This window comes from Leptosomus discolor, chromosome 19, assembly GCF_034619465.1.
Source record: "Leptosomus discolor isolate bLepDis1 chromosome 19, bLepDis1.hap2, whole genome shotgun sequence".
In the NCBI taxonomy this organism is placed as follows: domain Eukaryota; kingdom Metazoa; phylum Chordata; class Aves; order Leptosomiformes; family Leptosomidae; genus Leptosomus; species Leptosomus discolor.
In genome coordinates, this window is record NC_141409.1 from 10,601,789 (window position 1) to 10,619,336 (window position 17,548).

At 46.9% G+C, this 17,548-nt stretch overlaps 1 protein-coding gene across 1 annotated transcript in view; it reads left to right on the plus strand.

Moving 5' to 3' along the window:
* The window catches only part of COL5A1 (collagen type V alpha 1 chain), a 155,009-nt gene that overhangs the window by 22,419 nt on the left and 115,042 nt on the right, over positions 1-17,548 (plus strand). Inside the window, exon 2 of the mRNA XM_086475890.1 lies at positions 14,216-14,383. Coding sequence (XP_086332016.1) covers positions 14,216-14,383 — 168 coding nt within the window. The remainder of the gene's footprint in view (positions 1-14,215; positions 14,384-17,548) is intronic.

Here is a 17,548-nt window from a genome sequence, read left to right on the forward strand (position 1 = left end):
TTAATGGCTTGGCTTTCTCCCCTAATGACCGAGGGTCAGAGATCACAAAGGTCGGTCAAAGCTGAACAGGAGTTTCTTGATATTACCCTAATGCCACTTGATGTGCTCAGTTAATGGTAATAAACCCCCTTCCACCATTTGGTGCTGCCCTAACCAGGGAGCTCTGGGCGGGTGGGGAGGAATCCTGTGCTTTTAATGCAAAACCTCATGATGTGCCATTTCTTAATTTGGGCAGTAGAGAAATACACCATGTATTTGTATTTTACTTGTAATGGGACTGGAAATCAGAAAGGAATGGGAGCTGGAGTGTTGTATTTGGATGAGCCTCCTCTTCTGCATGTTTGGGCATCAAGAGTTTATAAATTATTCTAGCTGTCCATAAAAATACTCAAGTGGCCTGAAGTAAAACAACGTGCATTCCCTGGTGATATTAACAAAGAAATCTGTTTAAACACCTAATCAGAAATAAGATCTGCTGAATAAATATGGATTAGAACTGAGGAAATCATTAGGAACTAGTAACTTCACTGGGAGTTTCTCCCTGCTTGCAGACTTTCTTTGAGGGCGTCGCAGCTCTTTGGTTTGTGGTGTTTGCTGAGAACTGATGAATTTCAGGGCTGTGGGTGGTTAATTCAGACCTGCATCTTCCTCCTGCCGTTGCCTTGAAAGCAGCACCAGTGGTGTGCAGATGTGGGCTATATAAACTCACAAAGGTTCCTCTTGCTCCTGAGAAAATTTTGGAAAACAAACTTCAGAAACACTATTCATGAAGTCAAGCAGATATCAATTTGAAATTTGCCTTCTGGCTATGTTTTTGATGGGGAAAATCACAGATAGATATAAAGTAAATGCTAAGAGTTCATCGATTTAAACATCTGAGAGAAAGAATTGGGTTTACATTTCTTTCCCTTTGTCAAAACATTCCAGTATACAGTAGTGCTGGAAATAATTCACTGTTGGGCTTTTTAAAAATCATCCAATGAAATATTTAAGAATAAAATTTACTTATGCTTGGTCCCATTAACTTTATGGACAACTAAAAATGCCACAGTGCGTGAAAACGAGTCTTTAGCTCCTGAATGACCGTATTCTGGAAGCATCCAGCTGGGCTATCCGTACAGGGGTGTGGGGTAAGGCCCTGCCGTAAACCCCTTTGTGGTTTTGTTCCATTTTAAGTGGCTGATGTGATGTGCCAACCATGCGATGCTGATTGGCAATGTGAGTGTAGCTGCAATGTTTACCATGGTGGAAATGACTGTAATTATGCGGGTGCTTGTGTTAATGTGTTTAATTAAGCTCATGGTTGGGCAATCCACTTGCAGCACCACAACAGGAATTAAAGGGCTGGACATGGCTATTAGGAAGGCTGGGGAGAGGGTATTATTTCAGAATGGCTAATGTTCTGCCAAAGCTTGTCCGCTTTGGCTGCTCTTTCCAGACTGTATTGGTCTAGCTGACAAAGATGCTGCCTGCCCCTCTGTACCTCTTGTCCCTTGTTGTCTTGCACCACAGCAGCTCCAGCCGTGGTGGCTGGACAGCCTGCTCTAATGGTACCTCTCCAGCGGCTCCCATTTCCCTGAGGACTGTTGGAAGACGCTGAGAGGGAGCATAATCCTTTGCACTGCACTGGTGGGGGGTGGTCCTGTTTCCCTTGGCACAGACTTCCCTTTAGAAAGTGGCCCTATGAACTTTTCTCTAGCCCTGAAGTGTCAAGAAGAGATGTGGCATTGGTTGTCCTATATGGATGTAGGCTGCTTTCGTGCATCCCGGTGCATTCCACTGTCCTTGCAGCCACTTGCATGGGAGGGGGAGGAGGGGGAGAAAGCCCCGACCACGTCTTGTTGGGTTCCCAAACTGCCCTGACTTGCATGTAGGCTACTGGCTGCTTGCAAGCACCCAGTATAGATGGGCTGGGGCTTCCTGGGTGTAGGGCATGACTGTGTGTCTGCATACGATGGCTCCGGCCTGCCTGATGCGATTCCCATCCTGTGTCTGGGAGTGCTTAGTGACATCCTTGGGATGCAGAGAGATGGTCACCCACATAAAAGGATCCAGAGGGCTGCGAAGTACTGCTTTTGCAGGAAAACCACAGTTCAGCTCTTTGAATTTTGTTTCTTGTTCTGGAAGGTTTTTGTCTGGGAGGTTTTAAGAGATGTCACAGGGAGGAGGCCACTGCCTTGATCCGTGTGTCCCTGGTTTCATCAAAGGGTGATGCCCTTCCTGTTCTTGATTCAATGCCAAGTAGCTTTGGATACCTAAAGGAGGAAGAAAGGTGCCCTCTATGATGTGGTGCAGCATCTAGGAGCAGCAGTCCAGAGCAGATGGAGGCCCTGGCAGAGCGCTGCAGCTGGCTGCAGCGGTGGTTGTGGGAGGATGCTCACACTTGCTGTGACGAAGAGGCTGTTATGTCAGGTCTCTTTATATTCTTTCCCTCTGTCTGGGAGATGAACACGCCAGCTCCTTCCTTCCTTGCAGGAGTGACTATTCTGCACTCCATTAAAACTAGTTGCAGAATTTCTGTTGGCTTCAATGTGCTGCAGCATCGGGCCCTAATTAAATCTTGCAGAGCTTCAAGTGGTTGATCATTACAAAGTACTTTGAAAATGCAAATGCTGTCTGAGTGCCAGGTTGTCTGGAAACATATGGTGCTCCTTGGAGCAAAGACAAAAGGTTGAACTTTCCACCTTCAAATGCATCTGCTTGAGAGCTGCAGGAGCCCCACATTGGCTGCACCTGGCTTAGGTGTGAGTCCCACGGTGGCGCAGTGAAACTGGGAAAGGGTGTGGATGTCCTGTAAGGCCCAGCTGGAAAATAATGATCGCTTACAGAATCAGTAAATAATACTTTGCTTAAAGCTTGTCATTAGCCTGAAGTGAAACCTGTAGTTTGTTTGGGTTGCCTTGACCGTGCAACGTGGCCATGGTGGTGTGTGACTTAGAGGTCTCCAAGTGATGCTGGTGTGTCCACAATCCCTGCTGCGCTCTGCTCTGCACACATGGTCACGGGCTTGAGCTGTGAGCCCTGCCTCCTGTTGGGACAGCTCGGTGTGAAGAGATGCTGCCTGTGGACATTAAGTCCTCTCTGTCACCAAGCTGGGCCGTGCGGTCAGATGTCTGCAGAGATATTAGCTGGTTCCTCATCACCTCCTGAAGTAAAGCATGAGGTGCCACAGGCAGAGACCAGATAATTCTCATGTCAGAGGTTTCCCCTATACACACCTCCATCTAGAAGACTTCCACGCTGTGCCTGCGGGGCTGCTTTCCAAAAGGCTCAGGAAGAACAAGGACTCCTTGGATGTGATTTCCACCTCTTGATGGTTCCTCTCCATGTGCTCTGTGGAGGCTGAGGCAATCCAGGGGCCCTGCAAGGATTTTGAAGTGGGGTTTTGAGTAAAGGAACCAGAGACTTGAGGCAGGAGGGAAGGAGAGGAGGCTGCCTGTTCACTTGCATGTAACTTGTATCCCTTCATGGCTGGCTTTCAGAAACTTTTCCTAAAGCTGAGCTCTCTTTAAGACCTCTCAGTTAATCATTCAGAAGATGGAGTCATGCTCTGTCACAGTTTCCTTTTGCAGATCTGCTGAGCGTGTGAGCTCGTAGTTTTAATAACTCTAAAAGTTTTAGGCTCCATTCACTCTTAGTTTTTCTTTAAAGGGCAAGACTCCTGCCAGTAATCAAACTTCTGCTGGAAAACTTCCCAAAATGTCACAGTGACCCAGAAATGCTTGATCCAACTGCTGGGGGGGTTGGAAGTCTCCCTTTGGAGCCCAGCTAGGCAGGGAGCAGGACTGGCTGGGATCGGAGGAGCGCGGGGACGTGGGCAGGGTGGTATGTGAGGCATCTCTGCTGTAGCCCGGGTGTGTGAGCAGAGGCAACGATGGCGACTGCGAAGCTGGTGATTCACCTAATTCTTTTGACCCTGCTGTCAGGACGGGCCCATAAAAACTCCTCGGACACTGAACAGTCGCGCTGACGTGGGCTGAGGCTTTGGCAGGGCTTGACGTGGGCTCTGCCTTAAAAGGCTTTGTGCTTTTCTCTTGAGCTGATGCAACGGTTTACTTCAGTGGAGAAAGGGGGTAGAAGTTGTCATGCCATGGCCCCCTTCCTGGGAACAACTGGTGACACCAGCAAATCCCACTGATCCCTGCAGGGATGGAGGAGGCTGCCCGTGAGCAGGGGAAGAGATGCTGTGCACTGGCTTTACACCCTCAGACTTGCCCTTCTGGGGATCTTGCCACTGTCCTTTCCTTGTGCTCTGGATCTTGTTCACCCCCTTTTTTATTTTCCCCCCAGGATTTGTGGGAATGGGGGACAGGAGCTCCTTGAAAGGAGCAGAAGCCCCTCGTTTGGGTGCTCTCCTCCGTGTACTCTAGGCACACAGCAGCGGGCTGTCCCTGACTTCCCAGTGATGGCTGTGTCACTTGGCTGCTTTTTGGCCCGCAGAGAGATGTGCCCTGGCTCCCATGCCGGTGCAGGGCAGGAATCACCCTGGCCAGAGCTGCTCCGACGTCAGAAGAAAGCCTGTCCTCCTCCCCGACCCTTTAGCACCCTTTTTCCTCCACTGAGCAACGCCTGTGCTCAAGGAGCCAGCCCTTTACTGCTGTATTATTCTTTCCCCTACCAGGGGACAACCTGAAATCCTTGGTTCTTTAAAATGAATGGGATATTTGCTGGTCTTGCATGGGGCTGGGTTTTCCCCCCCAAAGTCCTAAACATTTTTCTGTTTTCTGTGTCTTTAAGTTTCATGGCATTTGCAGCAGAGAATTTTTTTTTTTTTTTTTGCGTGGTTTAATTATATGCTGTGGAGGAAAGGCCTGCTCTTTGCTTGCTGTTAGCTGCTAACACCACTGCTTTGTTAGAAACCCAAATGATTGATTATTTTTTAAAAAAAGATTTATGCTCAAAGGAACAAAGATTATTTGATTCTTTGAATTTAATGCAGTCTTGCAGAGCTGCTCCAGTACCAGTTCTGGGTTTCTTTCTTTCCCTTTTGGGATTATGCATACGATCTTTCGTATCTGACTCTGCATAATGGTTTCCTTTGTTCACAGTTGGGAATATTTGGGCCTTTAAAAAAAAAAAAAACAAAAACCCATAAGGGGATGACATGAGTCATTGGTGAAATATTCAGCTATCTAGAGCAATGTGAATTGACACAGCTCTGTTGCAGCTATTGGAAGGAGCCGATGTGCACCAGATGAGCGTCTGACCCCTTTTGTAGCTGGCCTTTTTTTGCTGTATTGGTGCCCCTTCCTAAGGGACAAACTTCAGTCCTGCAGTTCAGATTCCTGGAATCTCCTCCTTAAAATGCCTTTCTCTTTGTCCAAACATCATTTTGTTTTATTGGGCTTATGCCATGCTGAAGAATTTGAGGGTCTGTGTTAAATTCGTCCAAAGGATGCTTGAGCAATGGCAACTGGAGCTTTATACTCTTATTTTGTGTCTGTATTTTGTCTTGGCCTCTGCCATCTTGTTTTAGTTGGTTATCCAAGGGCTGCAGCTAGAAGGTCGACAGTGGTGAAATGTGTTTAGATAAAGGGTAGAAATTGTTGAAATCCCACAGGCATGACCTGGAGGCTCCAGATGTTGCTAAGTGAAGCAGCATCCAGTTCTCATCTGCATTTGGCTGTCCTCTATGGATCTCAGCACAGGAGCATTTACCCCCTGGGATTTAATTCCTAGTACAAGCCAAGACATCCATTTCAACCTCTGAGGAGTGAGAAGCCCCAAACGCAACGGCAGGGGCATCCATCTCCCTGCACACTCTGCTCTGCCTTGCTGGTCGGAGCTTGGTCCTCCAAAGGGAATAATTGAGTGTTTATTTAGCACTAAGAATAAACTATCTTGGAAAAATATTTAAAGAAGCAAAAGCTGGTGAAGATGGAAGGGAAAGGGTCTGTATGTTTGGCGCGTTTTCACGCAGGGCAGTAAAGCACCCAGCACGATGCCTTGCCAGTAGCTCTGTGCAGAGGCTCGGCTCCCTCCCGGAGGGACCCTGACCTTGGCAGGGTTTCCCAGGCCGGGGTTAAAGCGTGGGGCTGCTGCTGGGTCACAGCTGGCTCTCCCTGTCCCCCGTCCCTGCGGTGCCACTGTGTGAGGGCACCCTGGTCTGACCTCTCGCAGCTCAGGGGCTTTTTTGGGATTCTGCTGGAAATCACCCTTTTCCTTAACGAGATGTAGTAGCCTCTCCTCTGCCTCCTCCTGGGAATGGGGTTTTGCTGTGCATCCAGGCAGCCCTGCAGAATCCTCCTTTCTTGTTTGAGAAGGCGATGCAGTGAGACAGGGCGGTGCTCTGCCCGATGTTGTTCGTGCAGGATATATTGATCTTAATTGGGGAAAATATGGTAATAGCTTCATACTTGTCCTCTGAGTACCTGAAAGTGCCTTATAAAATTGTATCTCTTACAGCCTCCTCGTTACACAGATGCTGGTGATTTTCTAGCTTAAAGATGAAAAAAAAATGAGAGATGGGGATGTTAAGGAGTAGGTTCTCTGGTGGCATAGGAGGACCTTGTTTCATTAAAGCTGGGAGTTTTATCTGCTGAGTTACCTGGCACTAACTGGCTCGGCCAAGGCTGTGTGGGCTGGGTACAGGAACTGGATGTGCCCATGCTCTTGGAGATGGTGATGGAGACCTGGGGCAACTCTTAGTCAGAGCTCTGAATTTACCTTGGCATAGTCAAGCCCAGGATCCAATTCCTTTTTTTAGTTTTATCCCTTTTTTTAGCTACTGCCTTTACATTAGAAAGGCAAATTCCCTGTTCTTCATCTATTGAATATGATTCAAATTATTCATTGTTTTGCATCAGTTACAGTGATCCCCTTTGGCTTTGAAATATATGAAACTATCTTTCTGGTTAAGGTCTAAAGTGAGATGGGTGGTTAGGGAGGCAGGGAGAGGCAGCGTGGGCAGGTTAACTGCCCTGGTATTGCTTCGCTTTTTCTGCAAAAATTCTTCTTTCCACCTTTGTGTGGCACTTGAGGTACTTTTCAAGGAGATGCTGCTCTTGAAATAATCCTTTTTCAGTTTATTTACTTACTATTTGCTGTGGGATAAGACGGCAAGTTTGGTTTATGTTGCTTGTTCATATAGGAAGCCTTTGCTTCCTAGTAAACCTGCTTCGCTGGTGATGTGACACTGGAATACAAATACCCAGACTGATGGTTACGTATTAAGTGATGAGAAAGTTGCAGAGGACACCGGGAATGAGCTGGGAACATAAATGCTTACTCATTCTTCACCTTATGACCTCAAATCTTTGGCAATAATTGCACATGAACTATAGTATGACTAAGTGCTGTGTCATTAAGTCCGGAAGGTCTTTGGATGCCCTTTAGTTGTTATGAAACCAAATATAGAAGAATGGTTCTCGACTGTTACAGGATGGTGACCCCTTCCCCAGACACCCAAATGTCTCAGTTACTGCATTAATTCAACAGGTCAGCTGTGCACCATAAACGTGTGTCTTGGGATGCTGATGAGGAGTTTTTCCACTTTGAAGGGTATTGTAAGGCAAAAAGTTGAAGAAAGGGGATTTTCTTGACACTGAGTTCTAGGAATGTGTTCAGTGAAGATGCTGACGGCATGCTTGATGTTGTCAGATGAGATTGAATAAGCTCCAGGTGCGCCTTGAGATGGCAGTGGTAGTTGAAGGGGAAGGTTTCGACCTCTGAAGCGCAATTTTGGACACGGCTGTAATACAGCTGCTGTGTGGCAGTGCAGCTGCTTTCTTGTCTCACGGACAGCATGTTGCACTGGGCAGTGCTGGTGATGGGTGTGCAATTTTGGTTGATTAAACTCCTCTGCTAAAACCTTTTCAGCTTCTGGTCCATCCAGATCCTTGGGGGCCTCCTGACTGTTCGACCAAGATGAGCAAAATGTAGTTGGAAAAGCAAATCTGTTTCCAGGAAAACACCAAGTTTTGCTACAGCATCCTCTGCAGCTCCACTGGGAAATGCGTAGAGGAAGAGGTAGACCTAGGTGCTACCTCATCTGGAGTATGCAAACTGCTGTGGGCACAGCGCTCATCCCAGTGAGGACACTGGCCTGATGGGGAAGTAGTTTTCTTGTTGACTGGTGGATACGTGGTCTTGCCAGGACCTCAGAGGAAGGAACAGGCTGGGCATGGAGTGGGAGCTCATCTGCTGCTCTCGTTACTGCAAGTGTTCTCGAAGGGTTGGCTTTGCTCTCCGGGGTTGTCGAGGCAGAGACTTTTGCTAGCGATCCAACGAATGAACAGAGCCGTTAGGAACGGGGGGAGGGTTCCCAGCTGTGCTCTCCGTACCACAGAAACAGCATTTGTGCTCCTTCCCGCCCCGTGCCGCGTGCCCAGCTCTGCTGGGGCACCTGCCTCTGCGGACTGCGGGGTGGCTTGGAGAGTCTGGATTGCCTTTGAACGCTCGTTATCCTGCCGCTAAGTCCGCGCTGTTAAGTTGAGGTACAGTGCTGTGGCGTTGCCAGCTTGCTGGGATTTGTACGAGGAGTCTTGTGATACCTAGTGGGGTTTTCTTGCCTTTTTTTCTTTTTTTCCTCAAAGTTTCTGTTCTTGGAGCCATGTGTCATCTTCCCAAATGACAGCTGGAAAAGCTTGGAGATCACACTGAAAAACTGGGAGGCAACTTTCAGAACAGATTTATAAAATTTCGTGTGCATAATTGGACTTCAATAACAGATTTATAAATCCGACTGTATATAGTTGGGAAAATACATATATTTGAACTCTCTAATTTACTGGAATCCAGACTGTACTCACTTTGAATGCCTGGCTTTGCCTTTTGACCAGTGCGTGTTGGTGCAGCTCAGTTCACCCTCGTGGGCTGTGCGGGGTGGCCAGGGAGAGCAGCCGCCGCCGAATGTCGCGGCGTAAAGCAGGGACGCCACGGAGAATGTCTGTCACCGGCACTGCGAGGCTGCAACAGCTTCAGCCTTCACCTCGGTGGCAAGTTTAACTACTGTGTATTTCCTTGGGGATAAGGATTTAATTAAAGACCTTGAGAAACAATGGGAGAGAGAATTGTTTTGAGGTTTGTTGTTTGTAATTTGGTCAGTTTTCCAGACACTGGAAACGTGGATACCTGCAAGTAACATATAAGTGACTTATGCATCCTGACGCTTGGTAAAGTGCTTTGGGATCCATTCAAGAGATTTGCTTCAGGTGTTAAAATTTATCACCAGCATAAATATGGCTTAGATTAATGACTTCTGGCTAATGCTGTATACGCTGGGATTTTCAGCGTGGTCTACAGAAGCTGCAGGTCCATCTCGCGCTGAATTTCAATAGCACCGTTTCCATTACGTTGTTGAGTTGTAGGGTTTTGGTGGTTTGTTTTGGTGGGGTGTTTTTGTTTTGTTTTGTTTTTTTCCCCCGGGGGGAACACTGTCTTGTTTCCCTGCTGATCCATCCTGCTTTAAAAGACCATCAAGCTGCGGAACAGCCCAAGGGGGTGATGAAACGAGAGGAGGAGGGAGCTGGTGGTGCATGCCCTCTCTGGGCTGACGCCCCTTAGCCCTCATGGGAGCGAAGCGAGGACAGCATAGCTTTCCTGGTGAAAGCAAAACAAAATGCCTTGGCCAGGGGAGTTAAAATTAGGAGAGTCTGGGCGTGATATCTTGGTGGAGAAACCAGACTGTTTAACCTGTGCATAATGGTTGTGGGGAAGACGGTGCGCGGAGAAAGTCTTTAACTGACCTTCGTTGCAGTCTCTACACAAGGGCTGGCTGTCTCCTTTTCTGCTCTCTGACTAGCAAGTGTACTTGCATTTTAAAATAAAATCCTTGCTTATTATTGTACATGGCCTGAAGGATCACCAGGGCTTAAGACCTCTTTTCCTGTTATCCTTTGATTTAAAGAACAGTCAGGGAAAGGAAAGGCGAGGATGAACAACCCAGTCGTGTTGGGAACAGGGCTTGTCCACAGGCAAGGGTGTTCAGTGTGCTCTAATATTCGCCTTCAGATGTTAATGATGCTCTGGTTTCCTTTTGAGTTCCTTGGGGTTATTTCTGCTCCTACATGCCACAGCTCAGTCCGAGTAGGCGGTTTGGCTGTGGTCGAGGGTGGCAGGGCATGGCCACACCGACCCCGTTTTGGCTGGAGCTTGTGCCCAGCTCAAAGCCAGGGAGCTTATTTCAACGAATGCTGCTTATTTGCTTTAATATTGACGTGTAAGAAAGAAAAAGTGGCTACTGGCCACCGCAGACAGGGGGATAGAGTTATAAACTTAATACCAGCTGCCTCTGTTCCAGGTTTTAACAGGTAATTAAATAATTAGGAGTTGGATTAACACAGAAGGATTGGTCTTGTGGTTAAAGCCTTGATCAGACATGGAGGAATTAGGGATTTAATTCCTCCTTTTGCCACTGTTGGTTGATCAGGGAGTCATTCGTCTCTGCTCCTGCTAAAATGAGAAGTAGTGCTTTGGTCTTGCTCAAGGGCTTTACATGCTGCTGGGTGCAGGCTTTTGGGGCAGCCTCTGGTCTGATTTCGGACTAATTTTGGCTGTTTGGGGTTTGCCTCTTTGTGCACTGGGTACATTGCCACCCTCCTCCGGTGCAGCAGGGATCAAGCTGCCCGTCTCTTTGGGAAGCCCTGTGCATCTTGAGTGAAAGAACGATCCTGTGTGTAATGCTGCATAGTAATGTTATTCATAAAATAGCAAGTGGAAAAAAAAAAAAAAAAAGAAAAGAAAAGCTTTCATAAAGCAACGGCTAATTCAGTTCTTGGATGATGGTCAAGCCCAGTGCAAGCTTCAAAGAAATACCCTGTAGGGCCTGATTTTGGTCAGTCCAGTCTCTGTCCTGTGCATGATGCTGTCATAGCTCCTAGCAGGAGATCGCTGAGTTCAGGTTTGGCTGAAAAATCAAAGGGAAATAAATAAATCGGTCAACTGGGCAGGAATAAGAGCTGCTCGTGTGTAGGGCTCATCTTTATGGAAAGAGCTGGAGACTTACATGCTGCTTAAGTCCTGCTCAAATGGGTGCTCTTAGTGAAGTGCAACATGAGTGGTCTGTAGGGCTTCAGCTGGCTCCTCACCTCCTCTTTGATTTCCAGGAGCAAGCAGAGGCGAGACGCTTGTGCACATCTGTGAACAGTGGTTGTTTCCTCTCCTGCTGGTTACCTGCGTGGTTTGCAGTTTGTTTGTGCAATACCCAGACTGTTATTCTGCTTTAATAGCTTGCTTTGACCTAATCTATCGTAGTTATGGAGGTAGAGAGGATGTTCCTTCAAAACGAAGATGAATTGCGTGTTGTGTTTGGAGGCTCTCAGCAGCACAGGGAGGTGGGCAGATGCTTGAATCACCCTTTACAAATGAGAAGTGCAGTACCAGGGCGTTGATGATGGATGATGGTGGCTCAGAGGGTCTGGAATAGGGGCTGGAGCACCAAGCCTGATACCTGCTCATGGCTGGTTTCTTCTGGAGGAGGTCCAGCTCCGCTGAATGCCCCTCAACTTGCTAGAACTACTGCAGGAGCTTCTGGCCAGCACTTGCCATGTTTTTGCAGTTAGTGTCATTCTGTTAATGTAAAGAGCTGATGAAATCTTCTGGTTTTCATGTCGCACTTTGTTCCTGTCAATACACTGCACAATTTTAGCTCTGAGATCATGACAATGGAGCAGCACGTAACTCATCCAGCACCATGTGCTTCTTTCCTACAAGATGACCACGACTGGCTCTGTCAGCCAGGGCTCCCTTGCCAAAGGAGATGATGTTCGCACGGTATTTGTCGGAACCGCAGCTGAACTTTTGGGCGACGGATTCTTCTGCAGGCATTTCTGTTCCTGCAAACACCTCGGCCCTGCCGTGGTCGCTCTCTGAGGGATGGTTTATATGCAGTGGTGTGAGCGACGCTCAAATGCCCCCACACCCGGCGTGGGGACCGGGCTGATGTCAGGAGTCTGGAATTCACATCCCCTCCCCCTTGCCTTTTGCCTTTTTCCCCTCTCCTCCCTAAATAAATGTCGGAGGCAGCTTAGGAGCTGGCTGATTTGAATCTCTTGGAGCACGGGGAGGTAACTGGAAGCAGAGCTGGAGTTTTGTTGTAAGTTTAGTTGCTTAAATGCAGCTTGGGCTGTATGCACGCAGATATTTGTGTGAAATAAAACATGGTTAAAGGCAGTGGGAAGATCCAAGTGGCAAGGACAGCTTAGATGAATGTGTGTCATCCATATACTGTCTTAACAAGAATAAGAGAGATGAGGAAACATTACAGCTGTGTGCTGTTCAGGCCAGACTCTCTCAGCTGGTTTATTATCTGCAGCGTTGACTTGGATTTGCCATATGTTTGTAATCTTTCATTGAGGGCCCAGCTTCTCAAGATTGTGGAAACTTTTAAAGACTGCCTAACAATGTACATGAATTTTCCATGCAAATGTTAGGCTGATCTTCTTGGTAACCAAAACTTTTTATACTGTAAAAGATCCATTCATGCTATTTCTTTCCATTGCTGGGGTGTTTGTGTTCAGCGCTGATGTGCACGCAGTAGCCAGTTGCATATGGCATATCCCTTACAAATCCTCTCCCTTTCTTTCCTCTCTGGTCTTTCTAGTAATATGCTTGATCCCAACATGAGGCAAATTTCTATTTTTTTTTTCCCTTGCAAGATTTTTTTTCCTGTGTTTTCCTTCCCTTTGAGGAGATGTGTCCTTTTTTTGTAGTAGCAGCAGTAATGCCAGGCACCTTCCTGAATGCAGTTGGGCTACTTGTGATCATTCTGTGTGACGGAGGCTGGAGCAGCCAGCCCAGGGGCTTGGGTATCATTGCAAACATCAAACTGTGTAATGTGTGGCTGTCCTTGAGGATCTGAATACTATCACTCTTTGAGGAAAATAATGGATCAAGTGGCAAAAGAATGCAGCTGCGAGATATCGTCCAGGCAAGGCTAAATGAAGCTGTCAGGTAGACATTTGCTTTGAGCACTGCCAGGGGTTTGCTGAGTTGGGTGGTTCATATTTCTGACAGCACTTTGCTCCAAGTATCAAGTCAAAAATCAAAATAATTTCTTTTAAGCATTTAAAGTCAGATCTGTTTATTCCAATTCTGGAGACACTATCTCTCCTGACATGAGCAAGACCAGATTAGGAAGTTAATGAGACACATCACTTGCATAGTTTAATTGATGTTCTGGAGACCTGAACATCTGGAGGTGAACCAGCCCCGACTTTGCTGGTGTGGGGAGCACTGGGTGTCAGAAAAGCTCTCTGCATTAACTAGTTTAATGTCTGCAGCAGCAAGAGCCTTGGGGTATGAGCCTAATGGAATATGGTTGAGGAGGGCTGTTGAGGAAAGGAGCCTTTTTGCTTCATGTCATTAGTCAAGATGCCCATGCAGATTTTTTTCTCGCCTGTGAAGCGTATGTGTTTTGTTGGCCGTCCAGCTGCACGCTGGTATGCACTGGTAGTCGTGCAGAAATCCCAGTGCGTGGCCGTGAATACCTGGCAGAGAGGGGCAGTTATTTGGTGGGAGTTGCCTGGGCTTAGGCTGAGTTAGAGAGGGCACTTGGCTGCCTGCAGTGGAGTTGTGCTGCTGCAGTCCTGCCCCGTGTCACCTTGCTTCACCCTGCGAGGGTCTGGGTGAGCCTGCAGGCAGCACGACCAACCCGTGAGCACCGAAATACTGCACTTGGGGCGCTGCTCTGCCGTAACTTGTTTGTACCCTGAGGTATGGCTGTGGGTTTACCTGTTATCCCAGCTAGTGTGACTTTACATGCCATTGCTCTGCACGGTGTGTGTGTAATCCTTCGGGGAAGCTTGCTCAGGTATTTGCTTCAAAATAAATTTGTGGGTCAACCAACATAAGAAAAAAGAATGGAAATGTTTGCATCAGCGCAATGGCAACTTCTTGATTTAAAGCCTTTCTCTCAGCACCTGAATTTCCTGTCTAATGCTGAATCTTCAGGATGTACTTGAATGATGGAGATGGAGTAAAGACATCCAGAAAATATAACTACTGTAGCTAATAAGATAGTACATTCTCCCTTCTGCCCTAGTGCAGACAGCAGTTTAACTGTTCCTCTCTGCTCTGAATTAGTGTCTTTGACCAGCAGTACGATGTCCTAGCTTTGAAGCTGGTATTAATATTGTATTTGCAGATGTACTGAAAACGTATTTCATCTGTTTGTAAAATTGTGATTGATTTGTGTGATGCAGGCCGATACAGATTTGGATCTGAGCAAGTACCAGTCCTGTTGCCTGCTAATACTTTTCTCCTTTTCTTTTTACAGCTGAACCTGCAGACCTCTTGAAGGTGTTAGATTTTCATAATTTACCTGATGGTATAACAAAAACAACAGGGTTTTGCACAAGCAGAAGATCTTCAAAAGAAGCAGATGTTGCTTACAGAGTAACAAAAGATGCTCAGCTTAGTGCACCAACAAAGCAGCTGTATCCTGGTGAGTCCACAGCTTTTTATTTGTCATAGGGAAATATCTTATCTTTTTCTCAGATTCCACAAGCGTGTACAGGGCACTATGTAATTCTCTCATTTTCCCAAGCGTGCTCGTGTGCTCCCTTGGCAGGGAGTGATTCTGCTGGTTCAGGGGGCTGCAAATTTTCGACCATCAAACAATATTGCAGCGAGTTGTTCTTTTATCATTGCGTTTGCACGTGGTGGCGGGTTTCACTGCAGAAGATGTGGCCAGTGCCTACATCTGTTCCCTCCTATATTAGAAAGTTTCGAGTGTCTCATTATCACACAGTGACATCCCGCTGGGGAGAGAGACTTGGAAGATGCAAAGGAACGCAGACTGTGTTTTGTTCTGTGTTTGCGGAGTGCCAAGCACAGTGGGATCTTATTCTGTGGCTGTGGTGTCTCTCATAACACAAATAATCACCATATAAAAATAATAGACTGCCCCACAAGAACAGATGTCCCAAGAAAAGTTGTTTGAAGAAGTCGGAGATTCATTAGAGAAAGCCACTAAGATGCAGGAGTTCACAGAGTCTTTGAAGAGCATTTGGGCTACTGGCCATTTTATTTGTCACTGAGGATGCACTGGAGTTCAGGCCAAGGGACAATCGCTACTGTGGAGTAAAATGTGCTTGTGAAAAGGCCGGGCACACTGCGGGCCCGAACTGCTCACTGCCCGAGAGCTTCTGTCTTGAACATGTAGTCACCATCGGAAGTCTTCCTTCCAAAGCCATCCAGGAGCACTGCTGTATCCCCATTTTCCATAGAGGTGCTGGGAGTAGGCGTGGTAGGACTCTCACATTTTGGTGAGAAAAGCGCCTGTGCTGAGGAAGGTTTAGCAACGGGGCAGAAAGGTGCTGCGTGTAAGTGGTCTGTGAAGCAGCAGATGACTTAAGCAAAGCAGACAGACCCACACGTTCTCCTTTGGTGTTTGTGAGAGAATTAATGACACAAAATGCATTAGCTAAATCAGAGGTAATGTGGCATGCCACTACTAATGCTTTTTAATTAACATGCTGTATCTATTGGACTCGGCCTGTCAATGGCCTAAATGAGGGCTCTGAGGCTGGGCTGCGGATGCGCTTGCGTCCCCCAGTCCTGTATTTCCTTCACTGCGTGTGTTATGACTGAGGTTATTTTCAGACTTCGTTACTATCCTGCTGTGACAATAAGCAGGTGAATTATATTTAATCTGTGGTGAGCAGGAGCACACCCCCTGTTGTCTTGCGTACTGAGAGCCTGATAGGAAGATGAGAGCAGCTATGCCTGGACTGCAGGCTGGTAACCCTCCACCGCATGGTCAACCCTTAGCAAAGGAGCTGCTCAGTTTTGCCTAAACCCTGTTTTGATGTCTGCAGAAGCGCAGAACAGACCCTGCATTTGTCTTTACTGCTGCCCAGGGCAGGACAGTCCTTTCTGACTGTAGATAATATCATCATGTGCCCAACTGCACCCCTCTGCCAGGTTGTGCCTTCATGACCTGGAGGATTGTGCCTGTGGATATGGGGAATAGTCATCCCAGGGACAGGCTGCAAGCGCCCTGCAATGGCTCCTGAGTCCATCCACCTGTCCCAAGGCAAGATCAGTACAACCTAACCATCGTGTGTTTCACCACTTTCACGTACTCTTACCATGTATCTGGAATGACTCGAAGTTCTGGCCCAACTGGTATCTTCAGGCTCAGAATTGCTTGAAGAAAATTGTTCCAGTTTGGAATATACAACTGTAGTGGATTTGTGAGCTTTCCAGTAGTTGCTATAGCCACTGTAAAATCCTGCCTGATCACCTTTGTGTTACGGAAACCAGCGAACAGTGATGACCCAAAGATATAAAAACAAGGATGGAGTTTTTTGGCTGATGAATGTAACAAGGAGACTGGATGATGTCCCTTAGGACAAAGGTTAACATGACAAGACAGCACACAGAACAGATCCATGGCCCCAGGAGAGAACTCAGTGTTGTAGGAGATTCTTTTGCCTTTGTCCCACCTTACTACTTGTATGTCCTCCTTGATTTCTTGGCTTACATCTGCTGTCTTCCTTGGGTGAGGTCATCTGGATGGTGTTTCCTTGATGTTGTAAAGCCACTTTTTCATCACTTCATCTGGACAGCTATGGGGTGATTGAAGCAGCTCCGGAGACTTCCAGAGTCATTGAGTCTTCTCTGCTTCTTGCTAAGTAAATGGAAAGGGAAGAGTGAAGAACCCCCAGTGTTTTCCATCAGATCACCAGATGTTTTCTCAGTACTTCTCCATAACTAGATGTGGCTTCAGCTCACACCACCAAATGAACGAGAGAGGAGATAAAGATAACAAAGATAATTGCAGTGCAATGTACCAGGGAAATGCGGTTTTAGTGACTTCACGTTAACAGGCGGGTGGGTTGTAGCATAACTTTCCCTCTCTGCTATAGAGCACCCGAGGCAAGTGTACACTACACATAATATTTTGTGCTAATTAGAAGTCAGTGCTTTCCTAAAATGGTAATTTTATGGCCTTTGCATTCTGCTGCCACAGCCAGCAAAGCAAAATATATATATATATGTATAAAAGCTTGTCTGTTTGTTTTCAAGCCCACAGGAGTGAGAAAATCTGCTGAGATGCTCTTTGTCCTTGCTACCTAAACAAGTTCTGCTTGCCAGCAAAAACCGTGCTCTTCGAGCAGCGGCAAGAAAGGCAAAGTTTTCAGTGGCAGCCAGCAAAATGTCATTTGCATTCTTCTAGCAAACTCTGTATTCTCCACACTGCTTGTGGGTGTCTGCATATATATATATATATTTAAGAGCTCAAAAATCTCTATTACATCTCAAACAGTCATGTCTGAGGAAAACAAGCCCTTCCAAAATTGAGAATCTTCTCAGATGAAGAAAAACGCCAGAAGTTGGTGACACCGTTGAAGAGCTGTTGTCCTTTGAAAAGTGGCTCTGGAAACAACAGCATCTCGCACAACAGATCTGCTTTGTCTTTGTGTCAGGAACCTGGATCAGCTCGTTGTGTTTGCTGATTTTTTGCTATTAAGCAGTTAAAGCTTTCCTGTCCTTCCCAGGTTAGCGGCAGGGCTTTGTATTTTAGTCTGCGTTTGGATACACCTGCAGGATCTGGGTTAGGGAGAAGGTCCCAGCAGTCCCTGTTTTGAAGACCATGAGATTG